At 45.8% G+C, this 16,256-nt stretch overlaps 1 protein-coding gene across 3 annotated transcripts in view; it reads left to right on the plus strand.

Moving 5' to 3' along the window:
* The window catches only part of MYO10 (myosin X), a 74,052-nt gene that overhangs the window by 49,361 nt on the left and 8,435 nt on the right, over nt 1-16,256 (plus strand). For all 3 annotated transcript variants that reach the window (XM_080933712.1, XM_080933714.1, XM_080933713.1), the window contains 9 exons: nt 3,782-3,877; nt 6,418-6,511; nt 7,910-7,965; nt 9,817-9,959; nt 10,352-10,546; nt 11,228-11,385; nt 13,362-13,485; nt 14,543-14,840; nt 15,802-16,009. In XM_080933712.1, coding sequence (XP_080789838.1) covers nt 3,782-3,877; nt 6,418-6,511; nt 7,910-7,965; nt 9,817-9,959; nt 10,352-10,546; nt 11,228-11,385; nt 13,362-13,485; nt 14,543-14,840; nt 15,802-16,009 — 1,372 coding nt within the window. The remainder of the gene's footprint in view (nt 1-3,781; nt 3,878-6,417; nt 6,512-7,909; nt 7,966-9,816; nt 9,960-10,351; nt 10,547-11,227; nt 11,386-13,361; nt 13,486-14,542; nt 14,841-15,801; nt 16,010-16,256) is intronic.

The following is a 16,256-nucleotide window of genomic DNA, read 5'->3' on the forward strand; positions in this document are numbered from 1 at the left end:
TCCTTCCCATCTCGGTGTCTCTGAATTCATCCTTGTTTCTCGGGAGTCATGAGGTGGAGTCCTTTTTCTCCCTAATAGTGTTTCATAATTGGTGGTTTTGGCTTGAGTGTTTGGTTGTTAAGGCAATATACGGGGGTTTACAAGAAGTTTGCTGCAGTCATCTGTAGGACACTGTTTCTAGCAGGTCTTCTTTTCCTGGTCCCCACCTCTACCCCGGGAGTGCCCAGATCTATAAGTAGATACCTGGGCTCTGTGTAAAATGGCATGGTGTTTGTAAATATAACCTCCTTTTTCCCCTATGTGATAAATTACCTATAGATTCCTTGTAATAACTGGTACAATGTGAATGTTAAGAATATTTATATTTAAGGGAATTTTTGATAATGCTTACATGTGTTCAGTTCAGGAGTAATTCTTCTGAATATTTTGAGTCTGATGTTGTTGGAACAGTTTATTACCTAAACTGTTTCTCTAAAGAAAGCATTTCCCGATGTTTGCTGCTAATGGTTGGTTAGCCCGAGCTATTCTTTCTTTGTTTAGCACAGTCAAGCGGAATGCTTGCCTTTCCTTTCATCCGCCTGATTCCAGGAAATCAGTGGTTCCTTTGCATCATCGAGAACTGACCACTTCATTGTTTTTTTGTTTCCCCACTTGGGTTTAACAGGGTTAGCGGCAGCCCTGCTGGGTTCCCACAGCAGCCCCACATCTGGATGGCAGAATTCGACACGTAACCCTCTTTCCTGTACCCCCAGGCGGCTCTGACAGCTTGTTTTCTGATGTTACAGGGTGCTCTCTCAGCAGAAGGCCCTGGCTTCATTTTGTCTTAGTCAGCATTTGGGGAAGTCCTAAACTAAAGGACTTCTGCCAACATCACCACCTTTTTCACTTCAGAAAAGCTTATTATGTTCCCTTGGGGCCTGCCTGTGTTTCTGAACATTTCTGAGATTTTGAGGGTCAGAGCTGCCGGGTTGGTCATAGACTGTGAAGCCACATTTACATGTCTGAGTTCTTGAGAGGGAAAGAGCTAGACTCCTGGGGATCAGTCTTCTGCCCACTCGGATCTGCGCTGGTTAGGCTTTAGCAACTTGACACAAGCCCAGGGTCATTTGGGAAGAGGAGACTTCAACTGAGACAATGCTTTGATTAAACTAGCCGGCAGGCCATTCTGTGGGGATGTTTTCATGGTTTATAATTGACGTAAGAGAGCCTCGACCACTGTGAGGAGTGCTAGTCTTAGGCAGGTACCCTGGGTGACTATAATAGCTAAGCATGCTATTTCGAGAAAGCCAGTAACTACCATTCCTCCATGGGAGCTGCTCCAGTTCCTGCCCTGGGTTGCTTTTGGTCATGGTGTTTATCCCATCAATAGAGGGCAAACTAGGATGGCATCTGTCCTGAGACCCTCTGAGTCACCCCCTCATCACAGGTCACTCCTTTATCCCCTCAGGTTTTACTATAGGTGTGGATGGCGCGCACCCTGTGTGTGGGTGCATGTGCCATGGGGCATGTTTGGGAATCAGGGCAACTGTGGAGTCGGTTTTCCCCCTTCATTTTTACCCCCAGAGCCATCTCTGCCCCCTGCTCATACGGAATTTTTAAATGATAACCCAAAGTGTGTTTATGTGTGTCTGTGTAGGAAGGGGTTGTGCACATAAATGGGTACTCACAGAGGCCAGGAGAGGGTCTCAGGTCTCCCTGATGCTGGGCTTACAGGCTGCTGTGAGCAACCTGACATGGTGCTAGAAATCAAACTCTGCTCCGGGGAGAGCGGCAGGAGCTCTTAACCGCTTTCTGAGCCCAAACACGTTATTGAGTTTTGTTTCCGTGAGTCCAGCAATATGGTCATACCACATTTATTGTTTCCAGCCTGTTAGAACCACAGTTGTGTTGATGTTCTCTGCTGTGAATAAATTCACTGCAAATTCATAGCAAAGCAAATGGGCAGGTCCTCAAGACTGCCCTAAGATCAAATGCATTGCCAGCTCTGGTCTGAATCTGAATTACCTTGTGATTTGCCCTAACTTAGTTAACCTGTCCCGATCACCATGTCTCTGATACTGATTAGGGGGTGTCTAAGTGAGATCAGGGTGACACCAAAGTCTGCCCTTGCTCTGGGGCCTGTAGTGGAGGCAGTGATGGGAAAGAGATGCCGGGTACCAGCCAGGCCTCAGCTTGTGATAGGAAGCTTCTTTCTTGGTCCGTTTGTCCTGCTTAACAAATGCCCACAACTGGGTAATTGCTAATGGACCAAATGCATGTTGCCCAAGGTCTAAATGCTCACAAGTCCAAGATTACGAAAACACATCTTACCTCATCATCCGTGGCTGAAAGGCAAGCATGCTCTCAGAAGAGAGTAAGGAATGAGCCAGGGAGCACATGTTTTGAATGTGGAGGCAGGAGACTGGCCAATTTGAGACCAGTCTGGCTGTCAAAAGAGACCCTATCTCAATTTAAAAAAAAAGAAAACTACAGATGTGATGCGGCACAGTGCTTGTCCAGAATGTGCAGGGCCTGGGTTCGATCCCATCACTGTAGGAAAGGGGGGTGTGGTGGCTGGAGTAGAGAAAGGAAAGGAAAAGACAATCAAAACCATTTTCAGCCCCAGGAGCTTTATTTAGTCTGTTCACAGTAGTAGAGTGTCAGAGCGAATCCCTTCTTCCATTCTTCCTGTCAGTACGGATCGATCGCACTTCCAACACAGGACCTAGGGAGTGGCATCCTCAAACCACAGCTGCTGAGACAAACTAGGAAACAAGCTCACACCGGACCAGGCTGCCTCCTGGGCTTCCTCCTATTGTACATCAGGCAGAGGACAGAGGAAGGCTTTTCTAAGCTTTGAGCCCAAGTTGGGCGTTGTGTGTTCACTGTGCTAAGAGATCCCTGCAAAGAGTCATCAGGAATATACCCTGTCACCTTCCTCCCTCCTCCCTCCCCATTCCTAATCCCACTGTTAGGAGCACAGGGGAGTCTGGCGCCCCCTGGAGGTGGCTGATAAAGGCTGGTGACAATGTGTTGTATTCCTTCCTCTGGAGAGCAGCCCTTCATTTCTTTCATGTTTGTGATTTCAGATATGTGTAGTCAAAAAACACCACTTAGAAAAATTCGTATTTGGAGGAAGAAAAATAGAGAATGGTCCACCTACCTTTGTTTGGGGATATTACAGTTATTCTGTTCTGTTATTGATTACCCTTGCTGCACCTGATTTGCAAAGTAAGCTTTTCAGTTCAGATACATGTACCAGTTGTATGCCCCAACCTGAAAATCCAAAATCTAGAACTCTCCAGACTTTGAATGGTGCTCTGATGCCTCAAGTGGAAAATTCCACTCTCCCCTCACATGACCAGTGACAGTCAATCCAGGCATGTGGAAACCAGTGTATAAAACTGCATTCGGGAAGCTAGAGTATAGCCCCATAGTATACCTTCTGCTTCACGTAAAACAAATGCCTTCCGGCTATGTGTGTATGAAAAATAAATGCATCCCATGCTTAGACTTAGGTCTTGTTCTAAAGGATAAAACCCTTGGTCTCAGGTGATCCGAGTCAGGGGCACTCTACATTGTATGAGGAGTCTCATGGTGTATTCAATGAGACATTTATACTAATTCCAGTCTCAGGTACCTCCTAGGAATCTCAGAAGAAATCCCTCATAACTTGGCGCAGGGCATAGTATATCATTTCTGAACGAATACGTCATACTTGGTCATTTGATAAGGTTACCTTTCCCAGCTATCCCTCAGAGTTTTGCATTCTTGATTTCCCATCTGCCTCTGTGCCTTGCAGGGAGATTATAGACAACACAAGCAAAGAGAATGGGATTGACATCATCATGGCTGACAGGACCTTCCATCTCATCGCGGAATCCCCCGAAGATGCCAGGTGAGGTCTGGGGGATGGGCTGCCTCCTCACCACATCCTCCCCAGGAGTTCAGGCAGCCCCATGCAGACGCTGTTTATCCTGTTGCCTTTGAAAGGGGTTTTGGGTTTTCCGTTGGGTGTTGTACATCAGGACGGTTTAAGAGGCATAGAAGGTGTGTGCCTTGTCCCTTAGGAAACCTCGCCCTAGCAGATGTGTTCAAACACAGCTACGTCATGGTTTCCCAGCCTCAAATGCCACTGGATAAAACAGAAATTCCAGCTTCCATTGCCACTAGCATTGGATAAATGCATCGTTGAAGGCCATCCCTGAGCTATAGAAGTGAAGAGTCTGTAATGGCCTTAGCCACACTCTTCTTAGTGAATGCTAGTGTGGTGGCATTCAGAGGGTCTGAACGTCTCTACTTGGGAGGGCTCGGTGGACAAGCTGTTAACTAACATTAATCATATCACAGAAGTAACTCATTTGGTTCCCACTGGGTCCTGTAGGGTAGCTGTCATTATTTACACTGTGTAGACCAAGTGACAGAGAAAGGCACACACAGGAGTGTTAGACAGGCTCAGTGCTGTTGAGCGGACACCCACACCTGCGTTTCTTTCCCCAGGGGGCTCGTGTCCCTGGCTGAGGCAAGGTGAACGTGGAGTCACTTGCTGGCTGGTACAAGCCGCCTGTCTTTGCACCTTGAGCTTATGTTGAGCATAGGGAGGAGACAAAGCTAGGGGAGAGTGACTTTTGCTCTTCGGTGACACACATCACAGGGCCATGCAGAGTCTAGGGCACAGTGAAGTGTCCTGCCCGAGACAGTTGTTACCCGCCCTGAGCGGTACTAGGTGGTAATGAGTAAAGATGACAGCAAGCGACTTCTGCTGTTCAGTGTCCTGCCCCGAAGTCATCGGCGATTTCTGCGGATTTCCTCGCGCTCATTGCTTACCCGCCGTTCCAGTGCTCTTAAGTTGATAGAACACCCCAGCAGCAACGTGAAAGGTCAAAACACCGGAAAGTAATTCTTCCCATGGGAACAAACTGAATCCCTGGCTGGACTCATAAATTACAGCACAAACTGAAGAAACAAGCAGACCTGAGATTACAGCCCCAACATTCTGTCTGGGACGCCTAGGGACATGTGGCTTTCCGTGGGCCAGAGACTGCCCGCAAATTCTCAGCTGAATTACAGGCCAGGCGTCTGGCAGTTGCTCCGTCTGTTTTGTACCATGATGAGTCTGCTAAATTTAACATTTGGAAGGTTTTTTAGCCAAAACCGTTTTCCCCCTGACCAGTGGAACACTTTTTTAAAAATCTCTTTATAGATTTAAAATTATACATGATGCCTAATAAATAAAGACTCTCTAGGCAATAGACTAATTAAGTGAAAGGCTGACATCCTCACATCAAGTTTTACTTGCAGCAAAACTAAACCCCCTTCCTAAGATTCCTGATGGAGCAGATGCTCAAAAATACTCCGTACTGCGGACTCCTGGAGAAAACACAGTACGAGACATCCTCATCTGCCTTTGGTCAGCCTTCTTGGTAAACCAGAAGGCCCCCTGTAGTCATGACCCTGTAAAGTCAAAAAAAAAAAAAAAAGCCCCTAAACCAAACATTGCAGCATAGCACAATTCAAGATGCATGCCACATGAATCACATACACACACATGCACACATACACAAAGAAAACAAAATTGTCTGGGCTTTCATTTCTATTGATACTCTTACAACAAACACATTTCTTATAAGAGTTTGCTTGTTGAGACATAAGAAAAGCCCGGGCAGGAAATGGGTACCTTGGCTTCTCTGGTCCCTGGTGTGTTTTCATAATCAGCACTGTATGTATGCATGTATGTGTGTGTGCATGTATGTATACATGTGTGTATGTTGTGTATGTATGCGAATATGTGTGTATGTATACATGTATGTGCATGTATGTATGCATGTAAATATGTATGTCCCGGGTTATTTTCTTTCTGTTCATCTCTCAGGTTCCTGCTTCTTATGAGACTTTTGTTCTGCTCTGCTTTTCTTGTCTTTGTGATTACAATGCTCTAGAAAAGAGAAAACCAAGTTGAAATGAAAATGGAAGAATTTTAATCACAATAATTTAGGCACCTGTTTTGATTCCTGCCTCCCTTGTGGTTCTATTCACTTGTTTGGGACACCTGGCCAGCCATGGGAACCCCAGTGTGCCCTGAGTAAAAAGACAGACAGACAAACATCAAACACTGGCCTGAGGAGGGGTTACTCCTCCAATCTTGATACTCTTTCCTTGCAAGTGTGTCTTCTCGGACATGGACATAGTATTCAGTCATGTGATGCCTGAGAACCAGCTGGGGCAGGTACTTAATGTGACAGTACATCCTGCTAAAGGTAGTTGGGCTTTTTTTTTAATTTGCTTATGATAGTAGGTTTCCCAGCTTGCCTGTGAGAAACAGGCACAGTGGAAACAAAGCAGCCAAGAGGTGGAGGTGTGCTGTGGGCAGGGAACATGGAGGGCATTGTTTTGCCACTCCGAACTCAGCCTCCTGAGACCGTTGCCCTCTCTCTGCAGTCAGTGGTTCAGCGTGCTGAGTCAGGTCCACTCGTCCACAGACCAGGAGATCAGAGAGATGCATGATGAGCAGGCAAACCCCCAGAATGCTGTGGTGAGTAAGGGGCGGGACATGATGAGCAGGCAAACCCCCAGAATGCTGTGGTGAGTAAGGGGCGGGACATGATGAGCAGGCAAACCCCCAGAATGCTTTGGTGAGTAAGGGGCGGGGCGAGCGGAGGCCAGGTGTCCAGAATCTTAAATTCTGCTTAAAATTGTATATAAAGCTCAAGTTACACATGAGTTCTGCTACCTTTCGCATCTTTGAAGAAAGATAATCACACTTTTTATGATTGCACCTGAAAACTTATATTTTTAAGAATCACATAAATGGTGAATAATAATTTTTTGTGTATATTCTGGACACACAGGAAGTTATGCACCCCTTTTTGTTTTAAATAAAGTTTTTTTCCTTGTTAGGAAACATTAAGGTTTATTTTTAATAATTTTTTTAAACACTATATATGTGAATTTTTTGTTTAAAATGTGTTTTTTTAACTATGCAAAATACACACACACACACTTTATTTTATTTTATTTTATTTTACTTATGAGTACACTGTAGCTGTCTTCAGACACACCAGAAGAGGGCATCTGGTCCCATTACAGATGGTTGTGAGCCAGTCTGTAAATCTGGGATTGAACTCAGGACCTCTGGAAAAGTAAATCAGCGCTGGTAACCGCTGAGCCATCTCTCCTGCCCATGATTTTTTTTTTAAAGCTTTGTTTTTACTTGTAATTATGTTTAGGTTTGGTATGTGAGTGGGTATTGCAGGTACCCTCAGAACACAAGAGGGCGTCAGATCCCCCTGGAGCTGGGGTTCCCAGAGATTGTCAGCCACCTTGTGTGCAGGCTGGGATTAAATTCAGGTCCTCTACAAGAGTGGTATACTCTCATAACTATCTGCTGAGTTTTAAAATTAAATGTCTCTTTGCAGAATAAGAATTAAATTAATAAAGGATTACAGCATAAATCAGTAAATTTACACTATTGAAAAGTTGATGACTGGTCGTCCGTAAAAATGTTTTAAGAGTGTAAGAGGGACTGACTGCCTGATAAATTTATGTTTTTTTTAAAGATTTATTTATTTTATATATGTGAGTACACAGTAGCTGAGCAGAAGAGTCAGTTCTTATCACCGATGCTTGCTGGGAATTGAACTCAGGACCTCTGGAAGCCTCTGAGCCATTTCTCCAGCCCCTGCATTTATAGTGGTTTAAGGAGTGTACTAGAATCTGCCAGGGCTCTATTAAAGGGAGGGACTTCTCTTAAACATATTAATTTGCAGCACACCACATACACACACACACACACACACACACACACACACACACAAACACACACAAAGAAGGCATTTTCTTGGTTGTAGTCCAGGGATGCCATTGAGGTCATCCGTGTACGGTCGTTCTGTTCTGATGCCTTCATCACCATCTCCTTTTTGTCCCCTTGCAGGGCACACTGGATGTGGGGCTGATTGATTCTGTATGTGCCTCCGACAGCCCTGATAGGTAAGCTCCAACAAGGCTCTTCAAAGACAATTTCTGCAGGGCCTCTGGCTTTAACAACGCCCCCTTTGCTGGGCTGTGTATGGAACCTTGGCAACCACCTCATCAAAGGCTGACTTTGGGTTCCTAAGGTGAATGAGAACCAGACCTTAACAGTCCATGTTTAAATACTGCAGTGCAAAGAGGAGCATCTGCCCGGGATAACTTTCCTTCTTGTGTGTTTATCTTTTTGAGACAAACCGTGACTGTTAGTCCAGGCTGGTGTCAAAGTTAGGATGGTCCTCTTGTCTCAGCCTCTCAAGTTCACCCAATGTGTGAGCAACCATATCTAACAGTCCTGGAATTCTTTTGGCAAAAAATGGCTGTTTATAGGAAGATGGTACCCCAACATAGGAAGTCTATATTATTCCTTTCCCTAAAAATAATAATGGCAGATGATAGTGTGTATGGGAAATAGATATAATACAAATAAAACCATGAGCCCTGTCCATGATATTTCTTTTTTGACCTTAAAGGCAAACCCTCTTTAGACCGCTTTTGTCGAGTGTCTGTTCTTACTGGATATACTTTTTTTTTTTTTTTTTTTTTTTTTGTCCTTGGCTGACTCACTTGTCCTAGGGACAGAGTCAGAGTTAAAACTGACTTTTGCCATTGTTAAGATAGCCAGAAGGTCAATCAATATGAGTATGGTAAACCTTATATAAATAATAGTAATATATAGTTAAGTCTACTAGGAAAAGAGCTCCAGGGTCCCCATTGTATACTCTGAGGCTGTTGGGAGACCAGAATCTTTTGTCTCCAGATGTCAGCCAAGGCCATTTAACACCTGCGCTACCCGTCATGGTCTGCCTTACTAAGGCTGCTGCTTTTTTCAAACTCCGCCTCCGCTACCAACAGTTTTGCATTCCACTATTGGATGGTTCTCACCTCCTTCCCAGCTGTATTTTTTTTCCCCATTGGTTGGTTTGGTTTGGTTTGGTTAGGTTTTTCATACCAAGGTTTCTCTGTGTATTCCTGCCTGTCCTGGAACTGGCTTTGTAGACCAGCCTGTCCTCAGAGTCACAGAAATGCAACTGTCTCTGCCTCCTGTGTGCTGGGATTAAAAGCTAGCGTCAACACCGCCTGGCTCAGCTACGGTCTTTAAGGGACCTCTGACCCCAGACAGGCATGCCACTTAACCTTTGAACATTTGAAAGCTCACAAGAGAGGGTTCACGGACAGCAGTATAATTGGGTAGAGAAGGAACTAGTGTGTGCACAAGAACCGTGAGGGGTTCTGAACGTTGACAGACAGGGTGACAGGACAGAGTTTCTGTTGTCACTTTATCCCTATCTGGGAAGTGAGCCCTTGCTGAGTGGCTTTGAAAACATGGGCGCAAGTAGCTTTTTGTACTGGGGACAGTCAAGGGCATACCGTGTTCCACTGACACCTACTTGCTAATCCTCCACTGTTACCATGGGCTGGTATTTTCATTCGCAACTCAACACAATATTATCCAGAGTTAGGAAGAAATGGGTTTGGAGATGCATTTAAAAAAAAAAATGGTTGCCCCATGGTTACCTTATTTTGCCTTCCTGGGACTAGTTTCTTCTGGAAGGTCTTGTGGAAGGAATGGTTTCCTCTCAGACTTTTTCTGGATGAATGTGTTGCGCCAAGTGTAAAGGTTAATGATGCATAAAATAAATGCCACCGAAATATGAGCAAGGTTTGCCTTAATGTGAAATAGAAATAGCTTTCCAGTGTCTCCCGGGGATCCCTGCGCTGCCAGGGCCAGGGGCCAGGAAGCCTTGCTGCAGACAGGCAATGCTCACACAGAGTCGAAGAGCCATTCTCTCACTCCGTCTCCTCTCTCAGACCCAACTCATTTGTGATCATCACGGCCAACCGGGTTCTGCACTGCAACGCCGACACGCCAGAAGAGATGCACCACTGGATAACATTGCTGCAGAGATCCAAGGGGGACACCCGGGTGGAGGGCCAGGAGTTCATCGTCAGAGGTGACTGCCAGCCATATCCCGCTGTCTTCTAAAGCCAGGGTCTCTCAACCTGGAGCTCATCCACGCATCTGGGCTAGATGTCACCGAGGTCCACGAAATCCTCCTGTTTAGAAACAAGTGTAGACCACTGTGTCGGGTTCTTCACAGGGTTGCTGGGCCTCCAAGCTCGGGCTCCCGCACTTAAACAGCAAGCAGTCTGTGAGAGAACCACATATTTAATATGCAACCCATATTTAATGCTTTAATTAATATGGGTTTTTTGGCTTGTGTTTTTCTGTGCTAGGGTTGGGTCCCCTGGCCTCAGGTGTGCCCCGGAAGCCCTCTACCACTGATCTTTACCCCTCAGCTCCCCTTCACAGTCTTCCCGCTCACGCCTGACCCTTCCTTTCCAGGGTGGTTGCACAAGGAAGTGAAGAACAGCCCGAAGATGTCCTCCTTGAAACTGAAGAAGCGGTGGTTCGTGCTAACGCACAATTCCCTAGATTACTACAAGAGCTCAGAGAAAAATGCTCTGAAACTGGGCACTCTGGTCCTCAACAGCCTGTGTTCCGTTGTGCCCCCAGATGAGAAGATATTCAAAGAGACAGGTACAGAGGGCCCCGGGCTGGAGCACAGCTGGGCTCAAAAATGAAGGGTGACAAATCTCAGAGGTCAGGCTTGCTCCAATGAGGGAATAAGGTGCTGTATGTTGGCTTCCTCCACCCCAAAGGAAGTTCTGGGGTTTTTTTTTTTTTTTAATCTACCTATTGAGGCTGGTAATGCTTGGTTCTAATCAGATTTTACCTAGTGCTTAAGTGCACACAGCCTACTGCCGTGTAGGTAGGCTGGTTTGGCTTGTTTTTTTTTTCCCCCTAATTGAGACACTATATGAGTTTCTTAAAGACTGCTCCTTTTGATTTCCGTCTCTAGTTGTGATGTGGAGCTTTTAAAAATGCAGTCGCTCCTTTGTGTCAGACGTGGGCAGTGGCCACCATCTTGTCTGAGCGAACAGACGCTTCAGAATCTTGTGAGGGGTGGGGCTGAGGAAGGGAAGAGGAGAGACTGGGTGTGGGAGGAGTTCCAGGATGAGCTGCACCCCTCTTGTGCCTGACTTAGAATAGGGCATTAGCCTGCGCCCGGTGTCTCTTTGAGAGAGATGGGTCTTCTCTTGACCACAGTGTTTTCTGTTGGTCACTGGATACCTAGTGCCAGACAGAGCGTGTGCAGAATTCTAGTGTTTACCGACTTAAGTCACAAGCCTTGTGACCTAAGCCTTCACTGCCTTGCAGGCTACTGGAATGTCACCGTGTATGGGCGTAAACACTGTTACCGACTCTACACCAAACTACTGAACGAGGCGACTCGGTGGTCCAGTGCCATTCAGAATGTGACCGACACCAAGGCTCCGATTGACACGCCCACCCAGCAGCTGATTCAAGATATTAAGGTAGGAAGAGAAGCCCAAGAACTCCTTATGCAGTCTTCCCATGCCAGAAAAGACCCCAGTGTTTCTCCAGCCTGGTCTCCACTCCAGCTTGGTTATTTCTCTATTCAGAATCTAAGGTTCTAAGTGAAATTTTACATTACAAATGTTTTGTCTCCATAGAGGTGTTAAAATTTGGCACACTGTATACAGACAAGAGCATTGTGTGTGTGAACTGAGCAGGAACCACTCAAACCATCCTGGGGCCGTCTCTGTCCCAGGTGGAGACCTCTCAGAAGTCACAGTGATTCACTTTTCAGCAGTCAGTTCTAAGTCACAGAAGCAGATTTACAAAGAGTCCAGGTTGGAGGGCTGGGGAGATAGCTCAGTGGTAGAGTGCTTGCTGATGTGTGCAGGGCCCTGGGAGAGAACAAAGAGGTCAGATGGTTCTAGAACACTTGGGGTCCCCGTCAGCTACCTCCAAATAGCCAGAAACAACAAATCTCATTGAACTCATTAAATTGGAATTACCTGCTTGTAAGTTTAATTGTTCAGTAAGTGTGTGTTGGTGGAAAGAGCAGATGACTAGCCACAAACTTCACTCAGGGTGCTGTGGACCCCAGCAGGGCTGGAGAGGGTCTGATACAGCCATGGCTGTAATTTTCTACCCAAACCCAGTGGCTTCCTGATTTCCAATGTGTTATGTTTTCTAGACGTTTGAGACCAAACTGCAGCAAATTCTTATTCTCCAATATACACCCAAGCTTCCTATTGAACTCAGGGCCCTAGATACAAATAATCTCACTTTTAGCAATGAAAATAGTTTTTGAAACTTCCTTTTGAGAAAGGAGGCGTTGTTTGTTTTTTTTTTTTTTTTAAACATGTCAAGCCGCACGTTTTTATCAAAACTATGTCATCTATTTTTACTCTCTAATTGCAAATTCAGACATTCAGAGAGTAAGTAGAGCTTCCCAAATATAAAAGAATGCGTCTTCAGAAATGAGACAAGTTACCCCAGTTAGCTAGATTTAAGTCATTGCTTTTTCTTCCAGCCTCCAGTGAATGTCACTGGAAAGATTTCCTACTGCAAATGAAATTTCCGTGAGAAGATGAGTCGGTGCCTGTCCCCAATCCCGATGTTTATTTAATGATGTGGCTGCCTCCATGTCCCAGGGTAGCATGGGACAAAGCATCAACACAGGATGTGATCCTGTCAAAACATCTTAAATTCAGGGCACAGGGGCCTAAGGGAGCCACCCCTCTATGGGTATGACATGTGTCATTTTCAAGTGTAGGAAGAAGCACAGAAGAGCCAGCAAGGCCAGAGTCTTAAGAGCAGGGTTTGCTGCTGTTGCAGAGAGCCAGTGTTCAGTTCCTAGACCCATGTTGGGGAGCTCACAGGCACTTCTAGCTCTGGTTCCAAAGGATTCGATGTCCTCTCTTCTGGCCTATACAGGCAGCACACATAGATGGAATAAACACATAACTAAAAAAAATATATATATATATATATATATATTTAAAAGAAGTACCAAAAAGAATTAATAATAATAATTAAAGCCAGCCTGTGGTACTGCAAGTTTTATAATCCCAGCCATTGGCAGACAGCAGGATTGTCACGAGTTCTAAGGCTACCCCAGATCCTGTCCCAAGACTCAAAAACATAAAGCCTAACCAAAGTGTATTTTAAAATGAATTATGCTTGGAGACCACATCATGAAGAAGATCACGTTTTTTAGTAGACATATGAACAGCTACAGGGATGGGGAGTCTCAGTAGTGTGGGGGAGACGTGCACTTGAAACAGATACTGGGGGTGTGTCACATGCTTTTGGGGTCTGCGCCAATGCAGATTGGATTCTCTTTGGCTGTAAATGCTCAACACTGCTTTTCCCGATTTGTGAAAGATGTTTCTGTTTGTGGAAGCATGCCTGGATTGGCTCTGAGTGTGGATGCTCCTCACACGCTTTGTTTTCTTTAAATGGCTGCCTTTCTCTCCAGGAGAACTGCCTGAACTCCGACGTGGTGGAGCAGATTTACAAGCGGAACCCGATACTTCGCTACACTCATCACCCGCTGCACTCCCCGCTCCTGCCTCTTCCCTATGGGGACATAAATCTCAACTGTGAGTTCACAAAGCTGTCAGTATCCTACGATTCTATTCACTTTGCTCTAACGTGGAAGCATTGCTAACTCAAAGAGTCTCTAAGTCAGTCGTTCCAGACAGGAAAGACCATAAAACATACTCAAGTAACCTTGTAAAGCCATGGTTCTCAACCTGTGAGTCACGACCTTTCAGGAGGGGCCCATTTCAGGTATCCTAAGTATCAAATGTTTGCATTACAATTCATAACAGAAGCAAAGTTACAGTTGTGGAGTGGCAATGAAGTGATTTTATGGTTGGGGTCAGCACAGCATGAGGAACTGTATTAAAGAAGCATCAGGAACAGGAAGGCTGAGAAATGCTGATTTAAAGGGATGTCAGAGAATGCGGGCGTTCTCCATGAGCTCTGAGTATCCAGCTCCTGCTGTACAGTGGTGGAAGGTGTGCCTGTTCAGCCTTCTATCTTTAATTACGTCCAGTGAACTGTATGTGCATTCATTCTTTCATCCTGACATGGGCTTCGCACCATGAGTGTGAGCATCAGCAGCTTGAGTGCGGTGCACAGCAAATCCACACTCGGGAGGCCAGGCTATGGTGCATGGAGGATTATTTGTAGTTTTGACTGACAGTATTTCTGAGTTCTAACGGACGGACAGGATGGAACCTGTTGTTTTAAGTCAAGGTAAACAGGTCCTAGACAGGATCACATTCCAAGTGAGGAAAGCTGTCCTTCCATAGTCGGGGTTTTAAATGAGCAGTTTCTGTAGTAAAGTCTCAGCTCCCTAACTGAGCAGTGCGGCTCACCCACCTTGGTTGACACTGAATCAGAAGTGGCTGCTTGTCCTTGACATCACTCCTTCCTTTTGCCCATTTCGCCTAATTGAGAAGTTACATATTTTCAAACTCCTGTTTTCAGAGTTCTTTCCCACAGCCTTAGGGCTGTCCTGAAGGTCAGGTCTCTCTACCACACTCTTGCCTTCTGGACTCTGCTGTCTCTGGTTATCATGGAGTCATTAACCTTGGCAGAGAGGATTTCTTCCAGCCCCGCCAGTGATGTCAGTCGGTTTTCTTCCCCTAGTGCTTAAAGACAAAGGCTACACGACCCTTCAGGATGAAGCAATCAAGATATTCAACTCGCTGCAGCAACTGGAGTCTATGTCCGACCCCATCCCCATCATCCAGGGCATCCTGCAGACCGGGCATGACCTGCGGCCCTTGCGGGATGAACTGTACTGTCAGCTTATCAAGCAGACCAATAAAGTGCCCCACCCAGGCAGCGTGGGCAACCTTTACAGCTGGCAGATCCTGACATGCCTCAGCTGCACCTTCCTGCCCAGCCGAGGAATCCTCAAGTACCTCAAATTCCACCTGAAAAGGTAAAGCACTAGGCCAGGGGGCGCTTTTGTACAAAGCTGGACAGAGTTCCTAACGGAGGCATGATGGGCTATTCCAACACAGGACATGCCCTCCAGCCAGACCCACGGGTCCCCTGGAGCAAGTCTGAGTAGCTTGGACGCCCTCTTGCCTTTTAGCTGCATAAAGAACCAAGCCACTATGGACATAGCATCTTAATGTATTCATGTTGGGTACACTTAATTACTCTCTCTATAGAAAACCCCAACTTGGATATTTTACTTGTGTGCGCACACGTGCTGACTTGGTTCTTACTAGATTTTATTTTGAGGTTGGCAGCATGAGGTTATGGAATACATTGAGGTAATAAAATGACTACTTTGGTAACTCTGAGTAGTCAGTCGGTCATCTCATTCTTTTGTGTGTGGCAAAAGCAGCTTAAAAATCTCATTTTTCGGGGTTGGAGATTTAGCATGTGCGAGGCCCTGGGTTTGGTCCTCAGCTTTGAAGAAAAAAAAAGACAAAATAACAAAAAAAAAAAATCTCATTTTGCTTAACTGTGGCAAACATTGAAAGCTGGTGATCTCAGCACAGAGGGAGGAGGGACAAGAGTTCAAGGCCAGCCTGCAGCACAGAGTGAACCCCTGTATTAACAAAGCAAAAAGGCCGGGTCTAGGCATAGTATGCACACTTTTAATCCCTGTACTCCAGGAGGCAGAGGCGGGCAGATATTTTTGAATTCAAGGCCATGGACGGAGGCATCATAATTTCGGGTATTAATGGTGCCACATAAAAAAACTGACTGCAGAGTACCCTTAATATCTTTACTTTTTCTACGTGTTGAAGTTGGACCTAGCCAGGCAGACACTGCCATTAGCTGCTGTCACCACTAGGGGGCAGCCTCCCAACCTCTGCTGCCAAACCGTCCTCACAGCCCAGCCAGCCTGTGTGTAGCTATAGTTCACAGTCACCTTTGTCCCTCAGGATACGAGAACAGTTCCCAGGGACCGAGATGGAGAAATATGTCCTGTTTATCTACGAATCTCTCAAGAAAACCAAATGCAGAGAGTTTGTGCCTTCCCGAGATGAAATTGAAGCCCTGATCCACCGGCAGGAAATGACGTCCACGGTGTATTGTCATGGTGGAGGCTCCTGTAAGATCACCATCAACTCGCACACCACAGCTGGGGAGGTAGGGCTCTCTTAAGAGTCGCCTTGTGCTCCATGCACACAGTGGGGGTAAAAGTGCAGGTACGCAGAAATGCACAGCTCAACTTTAAGCCAATGTCTCTGTAATCTTCTTCATCTTGAGCGTGTCTAGATCTCCTACTGGGAAACACTACTTCGGCCACCGAGTGTCTCAGTGTGCCACGTGAGTGTGTTGAAAATACCACATGAGATGAGCACTTTTTTTTTTTTCTCTTTTACTTTACAATTCT

Source organism: Micromys minutus (assembly GCF_963924665.1).
Source record: "Micromys minutus genome assembly, chromosome: 20".
NCBI classification, from domain to species: Eukaryota; Metazoa; Chordata; class Mammalia; order Rodentia; family Muridae; genus Micromys; species Micromys minutus.